The sequence below is a fragment of the Aethalodelphis obliquidens genome, unplaced genomic scaffold, assembly GCF_003676395.1.
Source record: "Aethalodelphis obliquidens isolate GAN/ISIS:26980383/991018 unplaced genomic scaffold, ASM367639v1 scaffold44, whole genome shotgun sequence".
NCBI classification, from domain to species: Eukaryota; Metazoa; Chordata; class Mammalia; order Artiodactyla; family Delphinidae; genus Aethalodelphis; species Aethalodelphis obliquidens.
The window spans coordinates 12,861,614-12,882,388 of NW_020837988.1; the positions used below are offsets into that span (position 1 = coordinate 12,861,614).

At 53.5% G+C, this 20,775-nt stretch overlaps 1 protein-coding gene and 1 long non-coding RNA gene across 3 annotated transcripts in view; one reads left to right on the top strand and one right to left on the bottom strand.

Annotated features, from left to right (window-relative positions):
- Nucleotides 1-20,775, top strand: part of TBCD (tubulin folding cofactor D) — a 176,604-nt gene that overhangs the window by 146,083 nt on the left and 9,746 nt on the right. For both annotated transcript variants that reach the window (XM_027081141.1, XM_027081142.1), the window contains 11 exons: nt 2,723-2,785; nt 3,705-3,781; nt 5,252-5,324; nt 7,725-7,843; nt 9,049-9,140; nt 9,847-9,987; nt 13,333-13,416; nt 13,937-14,095; nt 14,174-14,312; nt 15,437-15,558; nt 18,018-18,095. In XM_027081141.1, coding sequence (XP_026936942.1) covers nt 2,723-2,785; nt 3,705-3,781; nt 5,252-5,324; nt 7,725-7,843; nt 9,049-9,140; nt 9,847-9,987; nt 13,333-13,416; nt 13,937-14,095; nt 14,174-14,312; nt 15,437-15,558; nt 18,018-18,095 — 1,147 coding nt within the window. The remainder of the gene's footprint in view (nt 1-2,722; nt 2,786-3,704; nt 3,782-5,251; nt 5,325-7,724; nt 7,844-9,048; nt 9,141-9,846; nt 9,988-13,332; nt 13,417-13,936; nt 14,096-14,173; nt 14,313-15,436; nt 15,559-18,017; nt 18,096-20,775) is intronic.
- On the bottom strand, nt 2,770-17,620 carry LOC113606615 (uncharacterized). Its single transcript, XR_003427633.1, has 3 exons — nt 15,989-17,620; nt 3,570-3,813; nt 2,770-3,311 (listed from the first exon to the last, which is right to left on the bottom strand). It is a non-coding gene; the product is annotated as an uncharacterized LOC113606615 (long non-coding RNA).

Consider the following 20,775-nt stretch of genomic DNA (forward strand, 5'->3'; position numbering starts at 1 on the left):
CTTCTGATGAACAGAAACTTAACTGATTAACTAAAAACTTCAATATAAAAAACTATAATTTAAAAAACTTTAAAGAAATTTTAGGAGACATTAGAGGATCACGTTGGTCCTTAAAAAAACTTCCTAATTTGGAAGTTTTCAAATCTACACGAAGCAAAGAGAAATAGAGTAATGGGTCCCATGTATCGGGCCCCCAGCCCCAGTGAGCATCCATACTTGCTCCTCTTGTTTTATCTGTTCCCTCAGCATATTCCTACCGGTCCCAACCCCAGAATTAGAAAGCAGATGCAGACACTGTGTTGTAGTAACACTGTACTGGTTAGTTCTAACTGGTAAACACTTTTTTTTGTTTTTTAAATTTGTTTCGTTTTGTTTTTGGCTCTTGGCACATAACCACCTAACAGAATTAACAGTAGTTCTGCAGCTAGAAAAGAGCAACAGAAAATAGTTTGTTTAAATGAATATTAAAAGCTTTCGTATGGCGGAATAGACCATGTATAAAATTAGTAGACAAAACATAGATTTAGAGGTAGAGCAGTTGAAAGGTGAAGTTGTTATTTATAGGCTGCAAAGACTTTTAAAATTGCCAATAGAAGATAAGCAATCCAGCTGAGAATTGGGCCATGCAGGTAAGTGGACACTTCACCTGAGCGTAGACCCAGATGGGCTCTGAGTTGGTGATGGGTGCCCAGGCTCGTCTGGTCACTGGGGAGATGCTGATTAGCTCCACGAGGTGGAAGTGTCTCCTCGGATCACGTTGGCTATGTCAGGGCTTGGTGGCCCTGCTGCCGACGGGGTCCTCGCTCTGGAGTGTGCCTTGTTACAGTCTTTTCAGGCTGCTGTGGGCGGTGTCTCTTATGATTAGAAATGTGCAGTCTTCTGCCCTGCAGGGCCACTCCTGGGACTCTGCACCCAAAAAACGTGTAAGGGTGATGGGCAACCTGATGGGCAGACAGGCAGTCTGTGTGCCGACAGGGATGTGTGTGGCCACCTTGTTTGAAGTGATGAAAACCGGAAGGAGAGCTTAGCCCGTCAGGAAATACTGAATAAATTGTTTCACAGCCATAGTGTGGGATGTTACCTGTCTACTAAAGAGCGTGGGCTCTCCAGCGGTTGGTTATGTCGTTAGAGAAAAAGAGCAGTTTGGCGGCAGGAGCCGTGTGCGAGGGCCTGTGTCCGTCCTGATTCTGCTGGAACCTCCCGCCTCTGGCCCCCGGGCCCCCTCGTGCTGGGTAGGGCCACGTTTGTGGACACAGGTAGTGTGAGTCAGGAGCTGTGAGGAAGAGGGATGGTGTCACTCTGTCGGGAGCCTTCCATGCTCACGCAGACTCTGCAGAGCTGGCTTCCTCACGAGCCTAGCAGCATTTCAGATGACGGCCGCCACCTGTCCCTGGGGTCCCTGGGTGACAGTGACAGGCACCCCTGTTGATGCGTGACAGATGTACAGCATGAGCGGGGGAGCCTTTGTTGCCACGGACGCTGAGCTTGAGGCTTTGTTGCTGCAGCGTCACCCAGCCCAGCCTGGCCGTGTGGGGTGTCGGTGGCCTGTGACCTTCTGAGCATGGAGGGAGGTGCAGGAGCCATGCTCCAGCTCAGCTTAGTCTCAGGGTCAGGTGGGAGCTCGGTGACAGAGAAGGAGTGGGGGCACGGAGCTGACAGGGAGGTGTGCCTGTGCCCTCTCGGCCTGTGAGGGTCCATGGGGGCACCCCCAAAATGCATGGCCCCCACAATGTCAATGGTAGTTTTCGATTTTATTTTTCTGTAGTGTTAGATTTTTTTCAGCAAATGCAAATTACTCAGTAGGAAGAAACCACTATGCTGTTTCTACTTTAGTGACAAAGGTGGGTGTGCAGAGGCCGCCCTCTTGTTGTGTTGTGAGTGGGCAGCGTGAGGAGTTGTGCAGTCACACGGGCTGGGGCACATGGCCTGTCAGCAGGTGTCAGCGGGTGCCGGGTGGTGCGTCGGGCAGGTCAGGTCATTGCAGTAGTCCCCATGGTGGAGCCCCCTTGGTGGCGGGACCATCACAGTGAGGCTGCCAGATGGAAGCTCAGGCATCCTTGCAGTCATGGCCAGTCAGTAGCTATTACTGGCCATGTTCCCACCCACAGAAGTGGTAGTTCAGTTATAAACGCGGACACTACATTATTCACAGCGGTGGGGAATTTACCAGAGCTTTGAGTACCGCAGCTCATCTGGGGACCACCCTATGGGGATGATAAATGTTACCTCCTCTGACCCCGTCCTGACCCTGGTGCTGACCTGAGACTGGGGCATCTCCTTTGTCTTTGGAGCCCCTGTGCCCCAGGAGAACCTGCTTCTCTGTGGTCCTCACTGGGCAGGTGCCTGCAGTTCAGCCACAGCTCCTGGTAACCTGTGGGTGTTGATGGCCCAGCAGCCAAGTCCTCTGCATTGAGTCATCATTGGGGATTCGTATGGGGGTCAAACCTGCAGCCTCCATATAGCACTCCCTCGACTGGGTGGGGCTCCCTGAGGGCACCCGCTTGATGCTGCTCCTTGTGGGTCTTGGAGCTGCCCCTGAGCCTGGGCCAGGTCTGGGGCTGAGGCCATTCTGAGGGCTTGCTTCCCGACACCAGCACCAAGGCATAGGGTGGGGGATGTGGGGGGTGGTGGTGTTGCAGCTCTGGGCTCAGGTGCAGCAGGGTAGGTGCTGTGATGGGCATTTACGGGGAAGTGACATTGTGTTCGTCCTTTTTCTTCCTAGTGTGCATTTTAATAGAAAACTTGTCCCTTTCCAAAATGCCCTTCAGAGGTGACGCTGTGATCGGTAAGTGCCTCTCTTCTCCAGTGACTCACATTGTGGCCTTTTCTTCCAGAACTACTTCAGCTTAAAAAGTGAAGACCAACCTGTTAGGGTGGACGGGAAAGTTCCATCCTGTTAGAATCCTTGTTTTGAAGTTGCTGTAAGAACCCATTGTAAATAGTGAGCATCCACCACACTCTCTCCACAGAAACAGAGACTCTCCCTTCTCTTCCAAGGGGTCAAGCTCCTTCCTCAGAGCTGCTGACTGGGGCTCTGCCTGTCACGGCCGTGCCCAGCACCCGGCATTCTCGGCTGTTCCTCTCCCAGATGGGTGGTGCAAGCCTGAGGGGCACTCTCTCGCAGGACGAGGGGAGGGCCAGCAGTTGCCACAGCTCTCCCTGGGAGTGGCGGCCAGGCCCCTGTGCGGGTCTGGGAGCCTCTCCACATTCCATGGCACCTGGCCACAGAGAGGCAGTAAGAAAAGCCTCAGGGTCACCTCCACCACTGGGCTGTCCTGGCGCTTTGGTCTGCAGCCTCAGAAGTTCTGTAACTTAAAAAAAAATTGAATAGATTTAGTGTTTGTTCCCAAGTAATTGAATTGAATGTTTGGGTTTTTATTGGTGGGGGTCTGGAGGGATTGTTCGGGGGAGAGGTACGGGAAAAGACCACCTGAAACCTGAAGGTGTGATAAAAGAACAAAAACTTCCCCACATGACAGTTTTCACATTTCAACAGCAGAGAGACTTTCCCCCTTTAGGTGGGGAGGGCGAGGGCCTTTAGAATTTTGTTAGATCTGGAGAATGTGTACCTTAGGTTTCCTCCAGGTTCCTCTCAAAGGTCACCATCTACTTTGACTTGAGAGGTAGAAGAAGATCTGTGTGTTGTTGTTTTTAATTTCATACAAATGTTCTTTACCAACTGAATGAATTTGTCTCTTTGACAGATGGTTGGCAGTGGCTGATAAACGACACCTTGAGAAACCTTCACCTCATTTCAAGTCACTCTCGGCAACGGATAAAGGTGTGGGGAGCGAGGGTTTTCTGGCTGTTGCACTGTGTAGAAATAATTACTTATTTTAGTGTTTGTTTCAAAGGGCTGCGTGCATTATGAGTCCCTTTTATAGACCAACATGATTGGTAAATGCCATAATTACATTTGGAATTCTGGGTGATACTGTCTTTGTAATTTATGATCAAGAAAACGAATGCAGCCATTATTTACCAGAATATTTAAATTTTTTATTACTGTTTCTGGCTTTATTAATTATATTTACCTTATAAACATTTTCCCTATACACTCTGTGTCCTGTTGAGTTGTAGAATTTTAGGGTTGGAAGCTCTGTTCGTGATGCTCATGTACTGATGAGCAGACTGCATCCAGAATCATGTCAGCACGTCAGCGTTAGTCATTTCAAGCGAGCAGGAGTGTGTGTGTTTGTGTGTGTCTGTGTGTGTCCCCGTCCCAGTGGCCACTACTGTCCTGCCCCAGGACAGGTGAACTTTGGACTAGCAGCATTGCAACCCCTAACCCCTTGCAGAGATAACAGTCTTGGGTATTGATAATGACTAGGCTTTGATATTGAGGATGAAGGAGTGAAAGTACATATTGGTCTCCCTACAGTTCTCCAGCCTCCTGTGTGTCTCAGCATTTCTGCTGGGTTAATAGAACAAATCTTCAGCCCCCCTCCCTTTTTTAAAGTAACTTTATCATTCTGTAGAATCCAGGTACAGTTTTACTAGTTGAATTTGAGTTCTTCACAATTAGTGCCTTAGAATTTCCTTTTAAAAACATATTCATAGTTGATTCATGCCAGCCGTGATCATGGTTTGGTCTGCTCCTCTGATGTGTATGAGGACATCCCTCCCCCAGCACCTCTGCCGGGGCTCCCTGGTTTGGGGGAGCATCAGGAAGAGCACATGAACCCAGCATTTGCCCCTCATTGTCTGTACGATCGAGAAAGGCTTAGATGAGTGACCGTGGAGGCGACAGGAGGGGCCGAGGGTCCTGCGTGCGGTGTGAGCCCCGCACCTGCACTTTGTCCCTCTCGCTGCCCCACCCTCAGATTGGCCCTTCCTCCTCGTGCAGCCCCTCCTGTTCCCAGCACCCATGGACCCCAACTTCTCTCCAAATGAGGTCTGTACATGGCCCGCCTGGGGGCCTTGCCACGTTGCTTCTGGGTGTTTACCACACTTTTCCTTCATTACTTCTGCTGGGAAAGAATAAAATGCCACGTTTTATTGTTACCTGTTCACATTGGAAGACATGGAATTTGCATTGTATGGAGGAAATAATCATTTTCTCTTCAGTGTATTAGTTGCAGAGAATATTAAAGTTATGACCGTATGTGACTGATGACCAGCAGATGTACTGGAAAGGGTGACGTCATTCAGCCTCTGGGTCTTTCAAACCGAGTCACTGGCCTGGTCGCAGGGCTGCCCGGCTGCTCCTGGGCCGGGAGCCTGCCGCTCACTAACATCTGCTTCGTTTCAGGAGGCGGCTGTGTCGGCCCTGGCCGCCCTCTGCAGCGAGTACTACTCTGGGGAGGCGGACTCCACCGTGCAGGGTGAGTGGGCGCCTGCGCTTGGCCCGCATCCTCCGCGGCTGGGGTGGTGGGTGGTGCCCTGGGTGCCCCTCCCGCTGCAGTGTGGATGGGGCCTGCGGGGGGAGGGAGAGAACAGGCTCCAGGCCGTGGAGACACCCCCTCCTCCTCAGCCCGTCCCACCCTCGCCTGGCGCCCAGAGGGGCTCTCTGCAGGCCACGCGGAGTCCACTTTCCTGGATGTTACCACTTTACGTGTAGAATCAACTCTTACTTATTTCAGCAGCGTTTGCTTAAATTCTGTTTTTAAGTCAGCTTTCCCCCGTTTTGTGCTTTGGAGGCTCCCGTTACCCTGGGGGAGCTCCCTGTCTCTGTGGAGGCCGCTCTTCCACCCCGTCCCTTGGTGCCCGTCCTTCATTATCGGGTGACTGTTTTCCACACTCGTTTCCCAGGCTCTGTCAGCTCAGAGTCGTCTGCTTCTGCTGTCCTGCCGCGTCCTCCTGATTGCTCCTTGGAGTCTGTTCATTTAGTGATTGCTCCGTTGACTTTTCTGTTTCACTGTAGTGTGTTTTAGAATTTTTGTATGGCCCATGGCAGCGCTTTTCTGGCAAGTGTCCTTCACGTGTTAATACGTCTGCTCTTTTCCTCTTCACGGGAACAGTGTCGGTGTAGCTGCCTCACTACACGTCATTGCACCAGTTGGGTTTTCCAGAACCACCTCTAAGCTGGAGTTTATCTCACACATCACATGGTCCTGTTTGTAGGGTCTGGTTCAAGAGTGTTAGTTTTGTATGAAGAAGCTTCATATTCACATGTTATGTGGCCCCGTAGCTTTCCTTTATACCATTTTATAGAACATGCACTACAGTTACTTCAAAAGTAAAACACTTTAAAAATTATCATAAGTGTAGAAGAATCATGAGTGCAATAGTCTAAATCTACTTTCTGTGAATTTTTTCAAAAATAAGAAAATATTTTATAATTTGATCTTCTGACAGACTTTCCAAATTAATGATGTTACACTATGTTCCTTTACGATAGGCAATTTTACATAAAGAGACAGAATGAACAGTTGGTCTTCTGTATCTGCGGGTTCCACATCCAGAAAGTTCCAAAAAGTAAAATTTGAATTTTCTGTGTAGGCACCTATTTGCATAACATTGACATAATATTTACAGCGATTGACACAGCACTGGCATTGTGTTAAGTATCACACATCACCAAAGATGATTTAAAGCGTATGGGAAGTGTGCGTGGGTTATATGCAAACACTGCGCCATTTTGTAAGAGACTTGAGCGTCTGTGGAGTTTGGTTTCCTTGGGGGGTTCTGGAACCAGTCCCCCTTGGATATTGAGGGACTACTGTAATGTTACTTTATATTAAATTGGGATGATCAAGTCATATTTTATTTTTTGCCTAAGAAAAGGGTAACATGTCATGTCACTCTGACTATAAAAACAAAGGACATTCTGAAATTAACATGTTATTGTTAAAACTCAAGTGAGTTGTAGAGAAGGATTTTCATGCTGCTGCCAAAGTGTGTTGTTTTAAGTTCCACCAAAGATATCACCTTAGTGTACGTACAAGTGGAGTTCCAGTTTTTTTTTCCTATCCTAATATATGAGGACGTAAGGTTTTCACATTCACATTACAGAAGTCATGCTTCGTTGAAATGTAAGCAGTGATAACAGGAATCTCTTCGGTTGTGGTAGGTAACAGAGTATAAGGGTGTCTGGCCTTTCTTGACTTTCTGAGCTGCGTTTTCAGAGAACAGATCTGGTTTTTCCACTTCACTTCCTAGAATTCTTGAATCACGCCCCGGACTTTCAGGGCCCTCTTTCCCATTTCTCCCTCTCATAACCTCTGTTCTAGGTACTCTTGCAGTTCCCATGTCGGGCTTTTTCCCGTGTGGGAAGGTCTGTTTTCCCCGCCCTGTGCTCTCACTCAGCCTGGCTGACTGCTCTGCCTGTTTCTGCCCAACCAGCCTTGGGTGTCTTGTGCAGAGCAGTCCCTGCACCCCTGCTGTGTCCGAGCGCTGAGCCCTGGGGGTCCAGCTTGGAACCACGTTTGCTCTCAGTCTTTGAGGAAGTATCCTCATTTCTGAGGAAGGCGTTTGTGTTCTCAGTGAATAAAAAATGAAAATTTGACTGTGTTGACTACCGTTAAACTGTCTTGGCTTTATTTTCCCAGGAGTGAAATCATGTATTAAAATGCTTACGAAAACCTTAAAACCACCCAATATAAGTACTCTTTTCTTCAATCTGTTGCGATTTACACCACTTTGAAAATACATCTACTTTAGGAGCCTAAGTAGCTCCTCCCTTCTTCCTTCAGCACCGTTTGCTTGTGTTCTGGAACGTATGTGAAGAGTGTGTCTTGTGGATAATGGACAACAGTGGTCACCTTCTGGTTCCATCTTTTCAGAGGAGCTGGTAAAGCAGTATCTCGCCGAACTTCAGAGCCCCGAGGAGATGGCTCGCTGTGGCTTCGCCCTGGCCTTGGGTGCCCTGCCGGCCTTTGTCCTGAAGGGCCGGCTCCGGCAGGTGAGGCTGGCCTGAGCATGGCGGGGTGTCGTGTGAGACCCAAGCGGGGTTTGTGGGCGGAAGGAATTCCTGAAAGCCAGCACGTGTGTGCACAAGAAAGGGGATGGGAGCACCGGGGGCAGCAGGTGGTCTTTGAGAGCCCAGTTAATGTTCTCACCTGAAGGAGACTCAGGATTGCTGACTCCCAGGCTGGTTAGGGAGCTGCGGCCTCCGTGGAAACACACCTGGCCTTTACTTGTCTGTGGTGCATCATCCAGTGTTTTCTGCGTTAAGAACGAATGTCTCCAGCCTTGTCTGGAAATGCTGGCCTCCCCTGTGGCCGTGGTGAAGGGCGCTGGGTCTCCCACCCCAGGACTCCTCCCTGGGGAGCTGCCCTTTCTCCCCAGCACTGGGCCCTGTGTTTCTGGCATGGCCGGGGGCAGAGGGGTTCTCCCTTGAGCTCCACCGTCCTTGGCCTGTCTCCTTTCAGGGGTGATCTGTCAACTCTCCTGACACCCCGACTTGGGTCCTGAGCTCCGGGAGAGTGGGTGGCGGAGTCAGACCCTGGAGACCCAGCTGGCCTCAGCCCACCAAACTCTTATGCTTGCGCTCCCCTCTCCCTTAACTCCAGACATCAGTCATGGTCCTGCCAGCCCACCTCCCAGATGTCGCTGCTGCCAAGTGCCTGGCGCACACATGCCCCTCACCTGTATCACCTGCCCCTGCCCGGGACACCTTAGGATCTGAGGCACTAGACCAACTTACGTACTGAGAGCGGGGACAGACCATCCAAAGCCTGCTCTGGGGCTTATCTGTTTGAAACACCTGGCTTTTAGAACTGAACTGTCCCTGGGAGAAGTAACTGGTGGGGATGTGAGAAGCCAGGTGCTCTGTGTGCACTGTGCTTCAGCTCCAAGCCGGGGGCAGAAGGGGATGCTGGCCGCGAGTGCAGGGTCTTGCCCCTGAGGAGGAGGCAGATCTGCAGAGGCTGCCTGGGTGCCAGGGGGTGGGGTGGGGGTGGGAGCCCAGCAGTGGGAAGGGTTGGAGGCAACCCCCTCTCCCCGCACCGTGTGTTCTTTGGGGTGCATGGCCCACCCGGACGGCCACTGGCCGCGCTGTGCTGCATTCTGGGAGCAGCAGGGCACCAGGCCAGGTCTCCACTTGCATGAAAAGTACATTGATCTTGAGGCTAACAGTTCTGTTGATGACTTGTCATTGCTTTTCAGGTTCTAGCAGGCTTGAGGGCTGTTACCCACATTTCTCCCGAGGACGTGAGCTTTGCCGAGTCCAGGCGGGATGCTTTGAAGGCAATTTCTAGGTGAGCCCCGCAGGTTTTCCTCCCCAAAGTCGCTGTTCTCTCGGAAGCCAGTGACCGAGCATGAAGGGACGTTCACGGCAGTTTTTGTGAGAAGCCCAGTCTTGGGGGCTGAATCTACTTTGAGGCAAATGTTATTTTTTATTTTCTAGTGTCTTCTCTCTTCAGAGGATTGTTCAAGAACATTTCAACTCACAGAGGATCGTTACAGTTTTGTCATAATGAATATTAAACCCGTAGCGTGCTTATCTCTGTGCTTTGGGGACACTGGACCTGCTCAGGGACTGGGGCTGAGCTTTCCACTCGAGACTGCGGCCCCCAGGACGGGGAGTGGCACATGTGGAGGGAACGCTGACGCTAGTCACACACGCACACGTCGGGAGGGGCCACCCTTTCTCTCCCCACGAGCTCGGGTGGAGCCCCTTCTGCAGGATGGTGGGTAGGAGGGGCCAGCCACAGACACCACCACCCCCATCCACCCCGTGCACCCTGAAACTGTAGACACTAGAAATGTGTTTTGGAGAAGAGCGTCACTCAGCTTTACGTCAGTGCGGAGGAACTTGGGGATTCTGAGTCTGCCTCCGAGTTGTGGGCCTGTTCAGAGGTCATCCTGTCAGGAAAGACACATCAGGCCAAAATGATGAGAGAGACAGGAGAGCTGCGTGGGATCCGCAGACATTAGCTGTGTTTCCCATGTTTTTAATTTCAGGATTTGCCAGACTGTCGGTGTGCAAGCAGAAGGGACTCCAGACGAGGTTGTGTGCAGAGAGGACGTTGCCCAGGTTTACTGCACGTTGCTGGGCTGTCTGAGCGATTACACCACCGACAGCCGCGGGGACGTGGGAGCATGGTGAGGCGGACGCGTTATCCTCACCCCCTGCTCCTCTCAGAATGTCCCGCCGAGGCCAGAGATGGGGCGTTCATGCTGCCGCCCTGGCCCCAGCCTGGACCCTTTATTCCCAGGGCAGCCGGGGTTTCTGTCCCAGTCTCTTGTTTGTGCATCCTCCTCTTTTTTTTTTTTTTAAAAAAAAAAAATTTATTTATTTTATTTTTTGGCTGCGTTGGGTCTTAGTTGCAGCATGTGGGATCTTTTGTTGCAGCGTGGGCTTCTCTCTGGTTGTGGCTCTCATGCTCAGTACTTGCGGTGTGCAGGCTTAGTTGCCCTGCGGCATGTGGGATCTTAGTTCCTTGACCAGGGATCGAACCTGCGTCCCCTGCATTGGAAGGTGGATTCTTAACCACTGGACCACCAGGGAAGTCCCGTCCTACTCTTCACTGAAAAAAAAAAATTAACTTCATAAAATACAAACATTGTTGTGTCTCCCTCGTCTAAGCCCCAGTTGTCTGGTCTCCAGTTTTACCTAATAAAGTTCATGCAAAGCCCCCATCTAACTTTAAAGCAGGAAGGATCTGAAACCATTTTGGGGAAGGGGAGTAGGGAGCACCTGGGTTCTCTAGGAATCCCGTTGTATATCATCATCTTGGCTCCTGCCTGATTGGGAATAAGACTTGAGGTGCACAGATTTTAGTCTTGGGAGGAGCCCTTCAGCTGCTTGTTGACCTGAAGGAGCCCTGTGTCATTGTCAGCCGAGCATGGGGAAGATGCTCACGCCGCTGTGCTCGGATCCCTGCCTGGATTCGCCTGTATTTCCTTTCCAGGGTTTCAAAAGTACTTTTCTGTTTACTAGAAATAAGAGACCAAGTTGCCATTTTGGAGAAGCTGAGAGGTTCTCCTACAGCTTATGTTGGAACCTCTTCTAAGTGTTTTTATTCGCATTCTCTCCTGCAAGACCCCCCTGTAAACATGGCTTGTGACGAGGGGTTCACTGTGGGCCGAGCACCGGGTGAGCCGTCGCTGACATTGAGAGGAGGTGGTTTGTTTATTACAACGATGCGAAAAGCAGTTAGCTTTAATTTCGTCTTGTGTTTTCATTAATAACATTCCTGGTTGGGTTTTTCCCCCTTCTCTGTGTCTGCTGGCCTTTCCTGCCTCTTCATCCACCAGGAGTGTTCCCTTATCTCACCTGCTGCTTTCCTTTCCTTCTTCTGTCCTGAGATGGCATTTGGGACACGGCTCCCGTGGGGGCCTGAGGACTGTGCACGTGTCTGCACAGCATATCCAGAACCCCGGGGTCCTCCCAGACAGTGGGAGCATGGGGGTGCTCAAGGGGGCCACAGCACCTCCCCGGGCCCATGTCCTCAGGAAGGCCCCAGCACGGCCACCTGAGCCCTTTGTTGCCCTGTCCTCGGTGGGGCGAGGCCGTGGCAGCCGTGCCTTTTAGGGTCTGTGCTGAAGATGCTCTGACCACAGCCGGGGCTCACGTGTCTTCCCTGGACACTGAGCCACTCTTCCTGGTTCTTTGCATGGCATGTGGCTCTAGAGTGGCTCCTGGACACTGGTAGGGTTCTGCTTCATCCTCCCAGAGGGTGCTGGTGGCCTCGCGGCAGGCAGTGGACCCGCTTTGAGTACAGCGCCGTGGTCTCTGCCTCACCCGATACGGGCAGCCGCTCAGGTTCTGCTGTGCTGCCTGCGTGGTGGAGTTGTGGGTGGTGGTCCTCTGTGAACGTGGGGGCCCCTTCTCAGGCCCCTTTAAGGGGAGCCCTTTACTCTCTGACCCTGGTTGCACAGTTCAAGCCAGAAGGGCAGTGGGTTTTCATTGGTGTTACAGTTGCCACCGTGGCTGCCCCCAGAGCATGCGGAACATAAAGTGAACAGAGGCGGTCCAGCCAGTGCTGTGCACATGCAGGGGTCCCCTCTGTGAATCTTTAATTCCAGAGGTTTATCTGAGCTCTGCAGTGTTGGGTCCTTTTCCAGAGATCCTAATTCTCTGTAGAAAGTCTTCATCTTTTCCATTTGTTTTCCATCTTTCTTTTTTTTTCTTCAGCGTGTTCCTCGTGGTTACTTTAAAGACTGGCCATTTACTCCAATATCCATGTCATCCATGCGTCTATTTCTGTCGTCTTCTCTCTCTCATTATTGTTAACACTTGGTCTTTTTTTTTTTTTTTTTTTTTAACATTCCTTGTAACTTTTAACTAAATCCAGAAATTGTGAGTTCAAAATTGCAGAGATTTGGGGTTGTGTAATTTCCTTGCAGCAAGATTTAAGTTTCCTTTTGTCAGGCCCCCTATTGTGTGGGTGGGTCACCTGCTGTCCTCAGGGCTGGGGTTGGCTGGCCCTTCTCCTGCCCACACCCACAGCTCTGACTGAGGGGCTTCCCAGGGCCCTTCTCCTGCACATGTGCCCCCCCAGCAGCCGGCTTCTGGGCTTTGGGACCCGCACCCTGTGCTTGTCCAGTTAGGAGCTGGTGAGGGCCCCAGGGGCGTGTGCTGCAGGCTTTAGCCGCTCCTGTTTCCTCTCGTCGGCCTTTCCCTGTAGTGCTGTGCCCGTGGGCGCTGGGGGTCCTGGGGGGATGCTCTGTCCTCCCTCCGTCTACGCCCTGACCCACCCTGGCACCTCCAGAGGGTCGTGCGTGTTGTGTCCTGAGTAGCAGCTGGCTGGCGGCTGTACCTTGGTGTCAGAGCCTGCCCAGCTCCCTCGGCCCCGGCCTGCGTCCGTCTCATGCCTCCGAGCACCACCGCACCTGCACTCAGTGCTCTGGCTGCTGGGCCCCTCCGGGGCCGGGGCCTCTCTCCGTGCAGACCCGAACAGCGCAGGCTATCTCCCATGTGGTGCACACTCCTTGGCGGGAGGGTGGGTGCCCCAGGCATACAGGACCTGCCGGCCCTGGCGGCGTGGGGCAGCGTCTGTGGTCCCGTTGCCCAGTGTGTCTGAGCTGGGTTGAGCGTTCTTTGTCCCAGGTTTGAAATGACGCTGTTTCATTCTGGAGCAAACACGAGCTGCTCTCCATCCCTCCCTCGAAAAGCCCTCAAGAGTGTTTCTGCGGGAAAACCTTTGTAGAGTGGGTATATTTCGTGTTGAAAGGTTCATGGGAAAGTCAGCATTGTTTCTGTGTGTGCACTTGTGAGAGAGTTTGCTGGGACCTGGCCGTTAGTCTTCAGGTGTCAAACAGGTGTCTTTGTTCAAGGTAATGTGTGAGAGAAATATTTCTGGAGGAAAGGCTGCCGGCGGCCTTTGTCGAGCCTCCTACGTGTTTCTTGCCCCGGGTTGAGGGTGTCTGAACCCGACCACGCAGAGTGGCTGATGGTCACATAGCTCCGGGGGCAGGAAGCCTCACCCCTCCATGTCTCTGCAGGGTCCGCGAGGCTGCCATGACGAGTCTTACGGACCTGACTCTTCTGCTGGCAAGGGACCAGCCAGAGCTGATCGAGGCCCCGGTGTGAGTGTGTTCTCCCGCCGCGTGGAGAGGGTCTGCCCGGGTCCTCCCTCCTGACACCACAGCCCCTGCTCCTGGCTAGGCCTCCCTCAGGGTCCAGGCCTGTTGCAGGACAGCCAGCTTCCTGGCTCAGGACCCCTGTGCCGAGCGCCTGCTGCTGCTGGAGACTGGCCATCCTGTCCCCCATTGGTTCCCTGGACACCGGGCTGCCTCTGGGTACCTTGCTGGCCTGGTATCACCGTGCCCTTTCTGTTGCCGAGGCCCCTGAGGAGATCCGGGCGTCGCTTCCTCAGCACCACCACCCCGACTTCCTCCTCTGGCTGCAGGCCCCCCGTCCTCCCATTTCTTCCGTCTCTTCTCACACACCAGTCAACCGGTAGCCCTGTCAGTCTTCACTGCTTCCACTCTAGATCTCCCACTTAGGCTTCTGGGCTGTCAGATCCCATTCCCACCCGCAGCCAGGGTGGCGCGTGTGCCCACTCTCATGTTCCAGCCGAGCTAACCCTGCGTTCTCGGTTTGCAGCTGCCAGCGGGTCATGTGCTGCTTAGCCCAGCAGGCGAGTGAGAAGATCGACCGGTTCCGGGCACATGCAGCCCGTGCGTTCCTGGCGCTGCTGCACTGGGACGGCCCCGCCGTCCCCCACGTGCCCCACCGGCAGGAGCTGGAGAGGCTTTTCCCCAGGTACTGGTGCTGAGTCCCCGGTGGGGCAGCTCTGCTCCCAGCGGGGCGGCCCCTCCAGTTTGTGCTTCTGTCTTGCAGGTCTGCTGTGGCCTCTGTGAACTGGGGCGCGCCGTCGCAGGCCTTCCCTCGCGTGGCCCGGCTCCTGGGGCTGCCTGCTTACCGCTACCACGTGCTGCTGGGGCTGGCCGTGTCCGTGGGCGGCCTGACCGAGTCCACGGTGAGCAGGCGCCTCAGTGGGCCTTCCCGAGAGGGAGCACTGCCTCCTTCCTTCCTTCCATCCTTCCTTCAGGAGCCTCTGCTGGGGCTCAGTGTGCCTGCGGGGCAGGTGGGGGGCGGGCGTTACCCCTGATCCACTGGACAGCGTGTGGGGCATGAGCTCAGGAGCAGGGAAACTGCAGATGCAGATGCATGCAGGTCCTGCGCTCCCTGGCTTTTTTGCCGGCCTCGATTCACCCTCTTTGCACATCAAGCGCCCCGCGGTTCCCCAACCTGTCTCTCCAGGTTCCTGTTTCCTGTTTGTGCATTTTCGTGGTGGTTCGTTGTGTTTTCTCTGTTCTGTTGTGTTGTCTCCCCTGCGTGGGCCCCTCCCTCTCCCTCTCGCCTCTCATCGCTCCCTGGGCCCTGATTCGGTGTTTCCTGAACCGGTGGATTCATGGTTTTCATCACTTCTGGAAAGTTCTCCACCGTCCTCATTCCCGCCCACAGTCCATCCTCTCCATCTTCACGCTTCTTTTCAAATTACTGCAGTTTCTGCAGTTCTGTGTAGCCTGCTCGTTCCCTCTCACTGTTGCATTTTTTGGTGTTTTGGTAATTGTATCTTCATTACCATTCAGTTTGTTCTGAAATCCGTTTCTCGTGCTTTTCCATCACATGCTCATCTTTGTGACTGCATTTCTCTGTAATAACACAATATCCTCCTACATTCTGTGTCATGTGATCCAGTGTCTGCTGTCAGCCTGCATCTGCTTTCTTGCTCTGTAGACTCCTTCGTGAGGACTCATCAGTTGGGTGTTGGTTGTGCGATGGTGTTAGCTGTTGACCTGAGGGGAGGTGCCTTTGGTTTTGCTCCCCAGCAGCGGTGGTCGCCCAGATACCGCACCTCTAAGGGGTCCAAATTTAGCAACAGCATGTGAGGGCTTGGGTTGTGCTGGTGCGTCCAGAGCTGCATTTCCGTTTCGGGTGTCCGTACTGTGGCTGCGCTCATGCCTGGCCCAGACAGGCTCTGAGGGAACCTGACGCTCTGTAGCAGATGTTTTGAGTCTGTCACCGCGGCCAGCCCTGAGGCAGGGGGTGCCAGGAGTGGGGTGGTCTTGTCCCTCTTACAAGAATGCTGTATTACAGGTCAGGTACTCAACACAGGGCCTCTTTGAGTACATGAAGGGGATTCAGAACGACCCGCAAGCCCTGGAGGACTTCACTGGGACCCTTCTGCAGGTCTTTGAGGACAGCCTTCTGAACGACAGGTGAGTGGTGGTGCTGTTCACAGTGGTTTCTCAGATCCCCAGGGTCTCATTTCCCAGCAGGGCTCTGAGGGGAGGTAGGATGGGCCCAGGTGAGGAACATGGGCAAGGGCAGGCAAGGGCATGACCAGAGTCACCTCCCGGGCCCCTCGCAACCTGCACTCTGGGCCGGTTGTGCACGTTGGAAGTAAAGTGACAGGGGCTGTGAGCCAGGAGAGCTCGTGTGGCTCTGGCCTGTGGTGCTCCCTGGTCACGCACACTGACATGTCAGTGCCACTGTTCAGACACGTGGTTCACACACAACCACGGCCATCGAGAAGATGAGATCTCAGCCTGCCAGGATTGGAACGTGACCCGTTTTCTAAATGTTTTTGCTGTGGCATTTTGTTACCTGCTTTTCCAAGAAGATGGGGTGTAGACCCAAAAGCCCTACCTCAGAACTGGGGATGTTTCCTGCACCTTCTGAGAGGGCTGTTCCTGGACTCCGTTCTCAACTGTCCCAGAGCATCTGGGCCCCCGGTTACCACCGCACGGCTGCAGGTCGCCTCATGCAGGCCCTTGTCCTGTCCCTGGGAAGCACAGAGAGCTCTCAGCAAACAAACACTCAGGCCATTGCTCTCTGCTCTTTCCGCGAGCAGCTGTCTGGAGGCGTAGAAGACATCTAACAAAGCACACGTAAAGTGTACAGTCTGAGAAGTTTTGACTCATGTCAGCAACCGTAAAAACAGTCAAGACACTGAGCACATCTGTCACCCACAGTTGCCTCCTGCCCCTTCTAACCCCACCCCCCAGGGTCCCCCAGCGCCAAGGCAGCCACTGATCTTTCTGTCCCTGTAGCTTAGTTGGCGTTTTCTAGAACGTTAGGAGGGTGGGATCATGCAGTGTGTGCCCTGTTAGCGTCTGGCTTCTCGGATGCAGCGTGTTTCTTTCAGAGTCGCCCTTTTTAGTGCTGAGTTATGTTCTGTTGCGTGGGTACATCACAATTTGTCTGTTTACCTGTGGATAGGCACTGGGGTTGCTTCCAGGTTGAGGCAGCTGCAGGTGAAGCTGTGATGAACATTCATACACAAGCCTTCATGTGGAATTGTCTTTCCTCTGCTCTTGGGTGAATGCTAAGGAGTAGACTGGCTGGGGTCACAGGGCGGGTGAATATTTAAAACTGCCGGACTGTTTTCTGAAGTGGCTGCACCGTTTCCTGCTCACGGCCTCTGAGAGTTCTGGGGGCCCACGTCCTCACCGCGGCCGGCGTGGTCGGTCCTTTTCATTTCAGCCGATCCAAGGGGGTGTGGTTTCTCGTCGTGGCTGTAATTTGAGTTTCCCTCCTGGCTGAGGGTGCCGGGCACCTTCTCGGGCGCTTGCTGGCTGTCTGCACAGCCTCTTCGGTCAGGTATCTGTTCAGATTTTTGCTCATTTTTAAACTGGGTGCTTCTTTTTTACCTTGCTGCCGGGTTTTGAGATTTTCTTACACATACTGGACAGGTCCTTTGTGAGACGTGATTTGCAGATGTTTCCTCCCAGCCTCTAGCTTGTCTTCCACACTCTTAACAGTCTCTCTGTTAAGAACAAATATTTTACATCTTGGTAAACTTGTTTGTACTCTTGTTGTTCTATCGATTGTGTTTTCTGTGTCATATCTAAGAAATTTCTGCCTACTTCAAGGCTACAAAGACTTTCTCTTACGTTTTTCTCCTAGAAGTTTCATAGTTTGAGTGTTCCATTCAGACCTCAGGTCCGTTTGGGGTTGGTTTCTGTGTGACGCAAGCTACAGGTCCAGGTCTGTGTCCTGGTTTTGCCTGTGGACGCCCAGTTTCTCCACGTGTGGGAAAGACTGATCTTCCCACTGCGTTGCTTTGGCATCGTTGTCAGAAATTGTGGATATGCAGCCCAGTTTGGGACTTTTCTCTTCCTTGATGTGTTTGCTTGTCTTCGTACCAGGATCACACGGTTTTGATCACTTGAGCTTTGCCACAATAATTATTATTTTTTTAAATATTTATTTAGGCTGTGCCGGGTCTTTAGTTGTGGCCCCGTGGGATCTTCGTTGTGGCGTGCAGACTTCTCAGTTGTGGCATGCAAACTCTTAGTTGTGGCATGCATGCGGGATCTAGTTCCCCGACCAGGGATCGAACCCACCCTCCTGCATTGGGAGTGCGGAATCTTACCCACTGGACCACCAGGGAAGTCCCTGCCACAGTTATTTAAATTGAGCAGTATTGGCCCTCCAGCTTCGTCCTTTCTTCCTGTAGCTGTTTGGGCTCTTCTTCATCCTTTGTGTTTCCATATAAACTTTAGAATTGGCTTGTCATTTTCCGCACACATCCTGCCAGGATTTTGGTTGGGGTTGAGTTGACGGCCCTCCAGGGAGAGCCCTCGTCTCAGCAGCACTGAATTTCCCACGTGCCCAGGTCTTCCCTTCTGCTGGGTTCTGGTACCTGGCGTCTCACACATGTCTTCTCTCCCAGGGTGTCTGTGCCGCTGCTAAAGACGCTGGATCAGATGCTAGCCAACGGCTGCTTCGCCATCTTCACCGCCGAGGAGAAGTGAGTGTTCAGAGAACAGCTGGTGAGATCCAGAAATCCAGCCTCTAGGAGATAGCTTTCTAGTACGTTCAGGGTCAGTTTTTATACACAGTGTACGTGCCACCAGGAAGCATTGGCTGCTCCCACATGGGGGTGGGGCCCTGCTGCAGCCCTGCTGTCCAGGCAGGAAACAGCAGGTGAGGCGTCCCCTCTGACGGGGGCCTGCAGTCAGGGCAGTTACGGACGGCGGGCCCGACGGTGAATGGGGATCGCAGAGGGCTGTGGTGGTCACGGTGCTGGGATCTGGTGCAGGTGGAGAGCCCACCTCAGACAGGCCGGGTGGGTGTGGACGCAGGGAGTGGGTCTTCCCTCCTCTGCCGTGTTCAGGGCTCCTCAGCTGCTGAGCACAGGTACACCGCAGCCGCTTCATCGGCCTCCCTGTTTGAGGCTCTGCTGCCTTGGTGGTGACAGTCGTTGTGTGTCATCTTTCTGTGGGTTCTTCCCCAGTCTGGGGCTGTGTCCTTGCACTGATCAGGGCTTGGGTGAATCCTTGGGGGCCCTCTTCCCTGCAAACCAAAAACTCAGGGTGGCACCAGGTTCTGCCCAGGTCCCCTCCGTGTCCCCTCCGCAGGCAGGAAGCTGGGCAGTTGCAGGCTCACCTCCTTTGCCTCCCAGGCCTCAGTGGTCACCATCCTTTGCAGCCTGCTGTCTAGTGAGTTTTGTTCACTTTTAGTTCTTCCAGGTGGGAGTGAGATCTGGTCCCTGTCGTTACGTCTTTGCTGAGATGCTCAAATGCTCTTTTAAATGAATAACATCAAAGGGTTTCCCCTTTAATTTGCCGATGGTACATCACAGCATGTTTCTTATACCTACTGTCAGAGCAACTTGTGCATTCACGGGATACACCCCATGGTTGTGGGGTGTGATCCTTTTATACGTTGTATGACTGTGCTTACTAAATATTGTTTCAGATCTTAACCTATTTTCCTGGTTTGAAAATTTCAAAATAAAATGGTAGGAGAAAATAGTACCCCAAGTGTCCGGCTCACCTCCCGCAGCGGGGGGTCATGGGCACTCCAGCTGCTACTGCTGCTGGAGGGGAGTCTCGGGGTCCAGGAAAGGGGGTGCTGCTGTGCAGGAGACATGGGATCCGGGGAGCTGGAGAGAGCAGTGGGCCCCCGTGCATGCTGCCGAACACCACCGGTTGCAGATCAGTGTGGGTGTGAGGGGATGAGGCAGCCAAGGGTGACTGTGGGCTTCCTGGACTGGCCACTGGAAGGGGGCAGTTGTTCTCAGACAGGAAGGCTGGATGGAGTCGGTGTGGACCAGAGAGGCCTGGAGGTCCAGTTGGAAGGCTGTCCTAGCAGGTCAGGCTGCTGTAACAGAAGTACCACAGCCCAGGCAGTTAAACACCAGAAACTCATTCCTCCCGATGCTGGAGGCTGAATGTCCGAGATCAGCACAGGGACGCGGTCTCGCTGTGTCTTCCCGTGGCAGAAAGACCACCTCTTGTGTCTCCTCTTTGCAGGGCACTGATCCCACTGTGGGTTCCATGTCATGTTCTAATCGCCTCCCAAGGCCCCACCTCCTAACACTCTCATGTTCCAGATTAGAGCTTCAACGTAGGAATCTCGGGGACACAAACATTCAGTTCATAGCAGAGATGTTTGGTTTAAGATGCTTGTTAGATCTCGTCCAGAGGAGATGGATCTTCCAGGCTGGAACTCGGTGGAATGTCCTCAGAAAATGGGTGGTATGTGGTCCCATGAGGCCACCAGGGGGTCAGGTGTAGACAGAAGCGCTGTGACAGAGCTGTAGGGGTGCCCCATCGTTAGGGAGACGGGGAGCAGAGGGGAAGCAGATCTACCAGGAAGAAGGTGAGGCGGAGGGGCAGTCACAGGGGTCGTCGATGATGTGTGCCGAGTGGTCACGTCGGCTGACGACAGGAGTGACCACGGCCTTCAGCGACCTGGTGGTCACTTGGTCCCTGACAGGCATTTCAGTGAGCTGTTGGGAGAAGCCGGTTGGATCAGGGAGGGGTGGGGCTGGCGGGCGGGCCGGCTGGGAGGACAGTGGTGCCACGTGGATGGCAGGTGGCAGGGGTGCCACTGGGGGGCTGGGTCTCCTTTAGCCTGAGAAGACGGGAGAGTCTCCCTGGGACCACTTCTGGTCAGGCGAGCTGCTGTCACAGGCTGACCCTGAAATGGCCACCATGGGCGGCTGCTTTCTGCCTGCCTAGGGCGGGAGGTCTGTCCTGCGCCCTCATGCGGGAGTCTGGTGAGATAAGGCTCTGCCCCCAGCCATATCCCAGGTCACCTGGCCAGTGGACGGGAAGAGGGAGCGTGGGGCCACTCAGACCACTGTACTTCAGCCCTCGTTGTATGGCCAGAATTGGCCTGGGGCTGCGGCTCCGCAGGAGAGGAGCATGTTCATCTCACGGGGACTCACGCTGGTCGTGGCTCCTCGGCCAAGCAGAGCCGGGGAGGACGCCTCCAGTCCCTCCCTGACCCTCCACGGACCTGGACCTGGAAGTGAGTGAGTGGGGCCTGGCCACGATTCGGTCGTCCTCTTTTGATCTTGGGTTGAGCCTGGCGCTGACACGGCACACGTTGGCTGGGCTTGCAGCGGGGCTGAGTTCTGGGTGTTCCTGTTACGTTGAGGCCCCACCAGGGGTCAGCCTGCCCTCCTGTTGAGGGGCCGT